This window comes from Perognathus longimembris, chromosome 1 (genome assembly GCF_023159225.1).
Source record: "Perognathus longimembris pacificus isolate PPM17 chromosome 1, ASM2315922v1, whole genome shotgun sequence".
Classification (NCBI taxonomy): domain Eukaryota; kingdom Metazoa; phylum Chordata; class Mammalia; order Rodentia; family Heteromyidae; genus Perognathus; species Perognathus longimembris.
In genome coordinates this window covers 107,925,990-107,935,796 of record NC_063161.1, presented here as the reverse complement: position 1 = coordinate 107,935,796, position 9,807 = coordinate 107,925,990, and the positions used below count along the sequence as shown (strand labels likewise).

Below are 9,807 nucleotides of genomic sequence, written 5' to 3'. Positions count from 1 at the left end.
CTTAGCATCATCTTATGTGATCATATTGTACTTGGTAATTTTTTTTATTATGAAAAAATCAACTGTGTGTTTTTTGTTTTGTTTTGTTTTTTTTTTGGCCAGTCCTGAGGCTTGGACTCAAGGCCTGAGCACTGTCCCTGGCTTCTTTTTGCTCAAGGTTAGCACTCTGCCACTTGAGCCACAGCGCCACTTCTGGCCGTTTTCTGTATATGTGGTGCTGGGGAATTGAACCCAGGGCCTCATGTATATGAGGCAAGCACTCTTGCCACTAGGCCATATCCCCAGCCCCTCAAATGTGTTTTAATATGAGATATTTTAAAACTTTCCATCATTGCAGGATTAAAAAAAACACAACAGAGTAATAGGGTCTTGCAATCTGTGTATGTGTGTGTTACTAGGGATTGAACCAGGGCTTTATGCTTTTAAGCAAACATCTTTATCACTTAGCTACTCTCACCTACTATTTTTTTTAGTTTTATTTATTTATTTATTTATTGTCAAAGTGATGTACAGAGGGGTTGCAGTTTCATACGTAAGGCAGTGAGTACATTTCTTATCAAACTTGTTACCTCCTCCTTCATTTTTCTCCCACCTTCCCTCCTCCCCTTGACTTAGTAATTTTTGATTGGATGTCAGACATTATGACTTTTACCTTGCTGGATGCTGTCTTTATTACTATTGTTATTATCCTTATTTTTTAAAATTAATATTATAAATACTGGTGTTTGAACTCAGGACCTTAACTTAATAGGCAAGCACAGAACTTGGGCCACACCTATAGCCCTTTTTGCTTTTTAGCTTATTTTTAGATTAGGCTAGCCTAGGACCATAATCCTCTTAGCTGTGCCTCTCATATAGCTTCAATCATAGGCATACATTCAATACCCAGCTTGTTAGTTGGGATGAGGATCTTGCTAACTTTGCCCAGGCTGGCCTCAAACGATGGTGGGTCTCTGGAGGTGGGTCAGGCTAGATGGTGGAATAGGCACAACCTTGTCCTCTTTGAATATCAGAGAATGCTCCCTTTGGTCCTCTCAGGGTTTTTGTTGTTGTTGTTGTTTTGTTTTTTTCCCCTCTCCAGCCTCATGTGGTTTCCTAACACCCGGGGTCCCTCTGCAGGTCTCCAGGTTCTTTCTCTGTAGCTCTCTCCTTTCCAGAGCTCTGTCCTGTGAGCTTCAGTTTCCTTTGTCCCCCAGACTCCTAGTGCTGTCTTTTCTATTTGAAGAGTCCCAAGAGCTTCCTTATCCAGCTTCTTCGCCCAGAAATGTTTCCTATCTCTCAAGAATCACAGGGCTTTGCTATCTGGCATACAGTGTCTTGTAAACTGTTCTTTGTTGGTGTGCCGTAAGAAAAAAAATCACATTTCTGCATTTCCTTCTTGGAGAAGCGTAATTTCCCCACGTGCTCCCTGCCCGTAGGTATGGTTGGACCCATCTCTGTCCTGCCAGGCTGCTGCTCCTGACTACACCAAAGCTGAGTCTGGCTCACATTCCACCCATGTACTCTTATTGGCCGTATCATGTCTGACTTTTGGAAACCTGAGTTTATCTCTGGTGCTATGACAAGAATGCAGAAAAACATGTATTTTCTGTTTGGAAAGCTTAATGTTTCTGCCCATTAAGGTTGTTAAGTATGCGGCAGTAGCGAATGGTAAAAGTCCACCTGAAGTCATTTTGAAACAAACAAAAAAAAAGTTCACTCAATGGTAGTTTTGCCACTGGAAGGTAAGCTCCTGAGCCTGTGGGAGTGGGAGGAGCTCTATCCTGGGCCTATGGCCTTCCGTAGCCCTGGGGGAGGAGGGAGTGGGGAGTGGGGGAATGACACCACCAAGCTGACCCAGCACCCAGCCCTGTAAGGCATTCTCCGCAGAGGCCTTAGAGGCATCCAGGTGCAGCTCAGAGACGGAAAGCTGTGTCCTGTAGGAAGTGTAGGAAGCTGTCAGTCTGTTTATGCTGCTTAGCAGAGGAAGGGAACACATAAAGAGGTTGGGATAGAAGAATATCTGAGGGTGAGTGTGTGTTGTGAGTGGAGTGTATGTGAGCCAGTGTATTGGACGCTGGTGCCACCTTGCCCTTCTTGGGCTTGGGGTGTTGTTAGGGAGGCTGAGGATATCTGTTGTCTGGCTGAGATCTGCTGCTCTGTGGTGAGGGGGCTGTCCTCCTTCCCTCCCTCCCTTTGAAACTCGGGGCCTTGAGCTGCTCTGATCACCATTATCCTCTCTTGTTTTGCTATGACCTTCTAAACAGCTCCACTTCAAACTAGTTTGAGCAAGAGATTCCCAAGAAATCTTTCCAACCTCTGATGGCCACCCTAGAGTCCAGAAGGAAGCAGGCCAGTCTACCAGCAGTATCCTCATAGGAGAGAGTGACAGCATCAGGTAAGTTGTCCTCACCTGCAGCCCCTTGTTTTCTCTGCGGTTGAATCTTGGGGTCTAGAGCAAGATTACAGGAACTGTCACTCTCTCTTTTGGTCTGGTCTCACCTCAGAGCTGCCTGATGAATTCTGTGCAGTAGGAACTGAGACTTGGATTTGTCACCAGCCCAGTGGTCTAAGAGAGACTGATATGTAAATACACACTTTACATCCCAGTGCCTGCGACACTGCAGGGCCTCATTTCCTGGGAGTATCATACTCACTAGAAACACCATGGATCCAGAAGGGTGTTACAAATAGAAGCCACTGTGCTCTTGCCGACTACTGTCATTAATTTGTGCATATATTTTGAATGTATTGAGCAACAAGCAGCCTTGTGTGATACCACAAGATTGCTACTTTTTTGGTGGTAGTGTGTTGTTTATTTGTTTTGGTTATTTACTTATTATTTATTTAGTAGGGTACTGGAGTTAAACTCAGGGCTTCCCAGAGGTGTTCTACCATTTGGGCCACACCTCCAGCCTTTTTTTTTATTCCTTATTTGAGGGAGAGGGTCTCAAGTTTTTGTCAAGGGCCAGTCTGGACTTTGATCCTCGTATTTATTCTTCCTTCATAGCTGGGATTACAGACACATACCAGTAAGCCTAGCTATTGACTGAGATAGGATCTTGTGAACTTTCCCCTGGGCTGGCCTCCAACCATAATCCTTTAGATCTCTGCCTCCTAAGTAGATGGGATTATAGGCATGATCTGCCAAAGCCATATGAGGATTAGTAGGAAAAATACTTTTAACATATTTTTCCATTTGCCATTCCCTTAAAGACTTTCTGAATAGGACCTAAATAAAGTCCACCAGGGTGTTGATATTTCAAAGGCAACCACAGCTTAATTCTGAGAGGCTGACATTCTCTGGGGGGCTGTTTTGGGGTGCTACATTTAGGTTAACTCATTTCTTCCTGACAGGAAGCTCCTGGCCAGCTTCCCAGAGAGTTCAGCTTTGAGGATGGAATCAGATGGGGGATCCTTATCCCCACCAGAAGCTGTCGCCCCTGTAGAGGTATCCAATGCTGGGCCTGGCAGCTCTTCCCTGGGGAAGCCCCAAGTGCTCCCCATTCGGCCCAGCACCTATCAAGGGGAACTTGGCAGCCAGTGTACAGCAGGGAGCAACCTTCTAGATCCTGGCCTGAAGATCCCCAACCGGGACAGTGGAATTGACAGCCCATCCTCCAGCATTGCCGGTGAGAACTTCCCTTGTGAGGAGGGCAGTGACCCCACCATGTTGGGGTTGCATCCTGAAACAGCCATGGACAGTCAGATATCACAGAATTCACTCCAAGAAGAGGACAACAATGATGTGGATGAGGACCCTGACGCTGAGAACACCCCCTTGAAGGCTGACGATGTTGGCCTGGCCCAGGTAGGCTTCTATTCCAGGGCATGAGTGCAGAGATATCCCTGGAGGGGTTTGAGATTTGGGGTGGTTGACCCCCATAGAAATGGAGCATACAGACTTGTTCCACATGAGGGTAAGACTTCCAGGATGGAGACTGCCAGGAAAGCCTCAATCCTAAGCCTGGTGGGCACACCTCAGGAAGGGATGATGGTGAATTTGACTGGCAGTGCCGCCTGCAGCTGCCCATTGCTTGCTGTAAGGCTTTTGAAGGAGCTGCATGAGCAGCTCCTGTTTTCTAAATGGAGAGATTGAGGCCTAAAGACTATGATTCTCAGATCATCCATAGGGCACGGCCCAAGCTGGGTGCTCTGTGTTCCTCTGAATGTGGGTACATGTCACAAGGGGCTGGGCCTGCTGGATCCTCATGGTGATATAGCTGTTAACACAGTAAGCTCAGGGGACAGACCTGTCAGGCAAGGGACAGCCAGTGGCCAGTCCACTGTGAGATTCGCAGAGGGAAGGCTGGACTGTGTTTTATTCAGGCATAACCAGCCAGGGAAAACATAGTTTGATACTCACAGTTCCCAAGAAAGGCCACCCTGCCATGGAGGCCACTTGGGGAAGTAGGAGGGCCAGTGGGCAAGCAAGGGGAGGGAGGGAGGGTCAACTTGTGGGCAGAGCCTTGTGGTTTACACAGGAAGGAATGGATGAGTCAGGGTGAACAGGCTCAGTACTGCTGCTAGCTTGAGTAATTTCAGCCAGCTCTAGAGCAGAGGGCTTTCCTTACTACCTGGCCTTGGGGTGATGAAGGCAGGTAGATAGTGATCCAGAGTGGGGCAGCACCAAAGAGGTGATGGGAGGAATGTGCATTTGGGGTTGATTGGTTTGCCTTTGTATGGTACCGTCAAAGGTAAATCCTTCATTATTTCTAGAAATTGGCCAGTCCTTGGAGACAGGGACCAGCAAGGCCCAAAAGTCAAGATGCCCTGTATATCTATACACAGGGCATCACCCCAGGCTCTAGATGGTGAGCTTCAGCTAGGACTGAGCCATATCTCTCAGCTTCCTATAAGATGGGAAAACTATAGTTCCCCTCCCCCAGGTCTGTGGTAGGAAGATGCTAGTGTTCCCTTCCCAGTGGGAATGGGTTGTTGGGTTGTCTTCTCCACATTGAGGTTTCTGGTTAGAACAAGCATTGGTCCAAAAGCCTGGCACCCCATGTCTCCTCCCCTTGTTTTAGTCAGCCTTCTGTCACTACAAATACCTGAGCTAGTCATCATTTGAAGGGAGAATGTTCATTGTATTCCTTTTTTAAAATTATTTTTTAATTATTAAAAAGTTGTACAAATGAGTTACAATTCCACAGAGAAGGTTCTTTTTTTCTCTCACATTTTTAGAAGTTTCAGACCATGATCAATTGGACCCATTGGGTTTGTGGAGACACATCTAGCCAGCAGCTTATGAAGAGCAAAACCATTTATTTCAGGGCCAGGAAGTGAAAGAGAGGAAGAGAGTTAATATTACTTCATCTTTCCATTTGGAATGTCCTGGTTTGTTTAGGTATTTTGCTTTTTTGCTCTGTCTAGGACTTCTAGTACCACATGAATATAGTTGACAAAGGCAGACATCCTTGTTTTGTCCTTGGTCTTAGGAAAAGCTTTTGTCTTTCACCATTATGTGTATTTTCTGTGAGCTTCTCTATATGGCCTTTATTATATTGAGATTGTTTACTTGTTGCATTTTTTTAATCACAAAAGGGTGTTCAATCTTGTTAAATGTATCTTCTCTATCCATTGAGATGACCATAGAGTTTTGATTATTCAGCTAATATGATTTTTGATCATTCTGTGAACATGGTATATTGCAATTTGGTTTTGATAATTCTACTAATGTAGTGTATTACATTGGTCGTTTTTTACATTTTAAATCTTAATTGTATTCCAGAAAGAAACTGAACTTGGTGACCAGTGTATGATCCTTTTCATGTGTTGTTAAACTTGATTTCCTAGTGTTTTGTTGAGGAATTTTGCACCAATATTCTCCCAGAATATTAGTATGAGATTTAATGTCTTTGTATGGCTTTGGTATCATGTTAATGCTGGCCTCATTGAATGAGCTTGGAAATATTCTTCCTTTTCAGTTTTTCTGGGAAGAGTTTTAGGAACACTGGTCTTAATTTGTCTTTAAGTGCTTTATAAAATTCACTGGTGAAAACATTTGGCTCTGGACTTTTCTTCATTGTGAAGTCCTTGTGTTTTTTTGTTTCTTTTGTTTGTTTTTGCCAGTCTTGGGGCTTGAATTCAGGGCCTGAGCACTGTCTCTGGCTTCTTTTTGCTCAAAACACTCTGCCACTTGAGCCACAGTGCTACTTCCCAGGTTTTTCTGTTTATGTGGTGCTGAGGAATTGACCCTAGGGCTTCATGCAAGCTAGGCAAGCACTCTACCACTAAGCCACATTCCCAGCCCCATTCATTGTGAAGTGGTTTTTATTTTTTTATTACTAATTAAATGTCCCTGCTCATTGCTGATCTTTTCAGATTCCAAATTGCTATGATTCAATCTCAGAGACTCTGAGTTTCTAAGCATTTATTTATTGTTTTTCTAGGCTATACAATTTGTTGACATATTAATATTCTCTTACACCCTCTTTATTTCTGTGGCATTGATTGTAATGGTCCCGCTTTCATTTCTGATTTTAGTTATTTGAGTCTAGTTCCTTTTTTCTGAATTGACCTGGCTAAAAATTTGTCAATTTGGGCCTGGGAATATGGCCTAGTGGTAGAGTGCTTGCCTTGCATACATGAAGCCCGGGTTTGATTCCTCAGCACCACATATATAGAAAAAGACAGAAGTAGCACTGTGGCTCAAGTGGTAGAATGCTAGCCTTGAGCAAAATGAAGCCAGGAACAGTGCTCAGACTCTGAGTTCATGCCCCAGGCCTGGCAAAAAAAAAAATCCTCAGCTTGTTGATCTTTAACAACAGCAATTCAGTTATGGTTAATTTTTTACATATCTTTTTCTATTCTCAATTTTATTTATCTGTGTTCTAATCTTCCTTCATTCCTTCTTCTAGTTTTTTCCTTAGCTTGCTTTTCTTTTTCTACTCTCCTGATATGTAAAGTTAGGTTATTGGCTCAAGACTTTTTTTTTTCTGAACACAGGTCTTTATGAACTCTAGGCAAACAGTCTAGCACTATGTTATATCCTTAGCTCTTCTTTTTAAAATTTCGTACTTATAATTGCTGTTACTGCCTTGTAGAAATTTGTTGGTGTGTGTGTGTGTGTGTGTGTGTGTGTGTGTGTGTGTGTGTGTGTGTTGTAGGGGATGCAATCTGGGACCTTGAGCATACTAAGCAAGTGCCACTGAGCTACATTCTAAGTCCTATAATAGATTTTGGTGCTGTGTGATCAATGCTTAAGAAAGATAGACTCATCTGGCTGTGGTTGCTTAGGAACACTGGGCAAAAACTTTTCCCTCAGAATGTTCCATGGAAATAGCATCTATGAGAACTGAGCACCACATACCAGTCCCAGCAGCCTCCTCTGGCCTCCCACATCCCCTGGTCACCTTGGCACATTGTGGGTAGCCCTTGGCTGGGGCTCATTTCCCCCTATTGAGCTGTTTCCTTTCTCTCTGCAATGCTCCCACCACCAGAAGCTGCTCCAGATCGCCCAGGAACTCCTGCACACGGAGGAGACCTATGTGAAGCGGCTGCACTTATTGGACCAGGTAACCTACACAACTCAGCACCCACCTCTGTCCACACTCAGAATTCCAGTGGGAAGTTTCAGGGCAAAGTCTTCCCTCCTCCCTTAGCATTAGTTAGATATTACAGTTGGAATAATGTAAGTCTGATTAAGAAATGTGTATTTGAGGCTGGGAATATGGCCTAGCGGTAGAGTGCTTGCCTCATATACATGAAGCCCTGGATTTGATTCCTCAGCATCATATATACAGAAAAGGCCAGAAGTGGCGCTGTGGCTCAAGTGGCGGAGTGCTAACCTTGAACAAAAAGAAGCCAGGGACAGTGCTCAGGCCATGAGTTCAAGCCACAGGACTGGCAAAAAAAAAAAAAAAAAAAAAAAAAAGAAGAAGAAAAGAAATGTGTATTTTTAAAAAGTGCTTGTGGTTCCTGGGGCAAAGGTCTTATCTTACCACCTTTGGGACATTTTTTCTTGGTGACTAGACTATTTGAGGACATAAGTGGCTGCTAAGTATTTCTCTGTATAAGCAGTTGATACCATGGGGGCTGTTTATCCCTGTCCATGAAACAATAGGGAAAAAAAATACCAATGGAAACCAGGCTTAGTAGCCAAATGCAGTAGCTCAAGCCTGTAATACCAGCGATTCAGAAGGCTGATGGAAGTGAGTAGGCTTGTGTTCTAAGGGTAGCCTGGCCAAAAAGGTAGTGAGATTCCCCTCTCAACAAAGAAGATGGAGATAATGATATATATGTATAATCCCAGCTATACAAGGAACATAGATAGGATGATCATGATCTGAAGCCAGCCTGGACAAAAAGCAAAAGACCATATCTGAAAAATAATAAAACCAAAAGGTGATGGCAATATGGACCAAGTGGTAGAGTGCTTGCCTAACAAGCAGGAGGTTCTGAGTTGAAATCCCAAAACTGCAGAAAAATAAATAAATAAAATAAACCAGGCTTAGACAAAGTGTATTGTTTCTGCCTGAATCTTACAAGTCAAAGAAAGAAATCTTGACCAAGGTTAAGAGAGGGATAAGGAAAGATGATCGGCCCTTTCCACAGGTGCGGCCTCTGCCTCACCCACAGTCCTTAGCCAGAATAGACTTGTGATAAGACCATGAAGTAGTTTGAGCCAGTTTGATGACAAGGGAGAACAATGACTCTGACATTCATTAAGAAAGCACATGGTGTTCTTGTACTCTGTGTCTGAGTACCCACATCTGTGGCAGATTTCCATGGTGGGTCACACTCAGGGACTTCTGTATGCCTAGGTTTTCTGCACTCGGCTGACAGAAGCAGGTATCCCCCAGGAAGTCACCACTGGCATCTTCTCTAACATCTCCTCCATCTACCGCTTCCACGGGCAGTTCCTGCTTCCTGAGCTGCAGACACGAATCACTGAGGAGTGGTGAGTGCCACCCACAGCCACCCAAGGGTCCTGAAACCCAGAGCTCGGGAGCTTGAAAGCCAGGCAGGAGCCTGTGGACACGGTCTCATGGTGGCCTGGGTCCAATCCCAGCCCCATCCCTTCCTGATTGGGAACTTTGACCAGCCATTTTGTGTTTCTAAGCCATAGTTATGGAGGAAGTTGATATAGAAATAGAGGATTTTAACAACCACTCAGGACTTTCTAGAATTTAAATGAGGGTTGAGGAGCCCAAGACAAGAAATTAATAGTGCTGGCTGGCTGGATTTTTCTCTCCTAGCTTATACTCCCCAGCAGTGGAACCTAGATTCTCCTCTTTCTGCCTTTCTCCTGCTTCTCTGCCCATTTTTTTTCCTTTTTTTCTACTGGTACTGAGGCTTGAACTCAGAACCTGGGTACTAGGCACTATCTCTTAGCTTTTTTTCTGCTCAAGGCTGGTATTCTACCATTTGTGCCACAGCTCCACTTTTGGCTTTTTGATATAGGCTAATTGGAGGTAAGAGTCTTTCCTGCCCAGTCTACCTTTGAATTTTGATCCTTAGGCCTCAGCCTCTTGAGTAGTTAGGATAATAGCCATGAGCCACTGGCACCTGGTAAAAGTCATGTGTTGTTTTGTTGTTGTTGCCAATCCTGGGGCTTGAATTCAGGGACTGGGCACTGTCCTTAGCTTCCTTTTGCTCAAGGCTAGAACTCTACCACTTGAGCCACTTCTGGCTTTTTCTGTTTATGTGGTGCTGTGGAATGGAACGCAGGGCTTCATGGGGCAAGCACTGTACTGCTAAGCCACATTCCCAGCCCCAAAACTCATGTTTTGAAAATGAAATCCAATGGCCCATTCTTAGCAAAGGGCTGTCTTGGCAGGCAAACCACAATTAATGAAAGACACAAAAGAAGACACCAGTTTGCTA

General features: G+C 44.3%; 1 protein-coding gene across 2 annotated transcripts in view; it reads left to right on the top strand.

Annotated features, from left to right (window-relative positions):
* Window positions 1-1,857: 1,857 nt before the first annotated feature.
* Fgd3 (FYVE, RhoGEF and PH domain containing 3) overlaps window positions 1,858-9,807 on the top strand; it is a 38,870-nt gene continuing 30,920 nt past the window's right edge. Inside the window, exons 1-4 of one of the 2 annotated variants that reach the window (XM_048343810.1) lie at window positions 1,858-2,377; window positions 3,337-3,790; window positions 7,407-7,496; window positions 8,745-8,881. In XM_048343810.1, the coding sequence (XP_048199767.1) occupies window positions 3,377-3,790; window positions 7,407-7,496; window positions 8,745-8,881 (641 nt within the window). In that variant the 5' untranslated portion in view covers window positions 1,858-2,377; window positions 3,337-3,376. The remainder of the gene's footprint in view (window positions 2,378-3,336; window positions 3,791-7,406; window positions 7,497-8,744; window positions 8,882-9,807) is intronic. The other variant, XM_048343728.1, reaches the window with a different exon arrangement.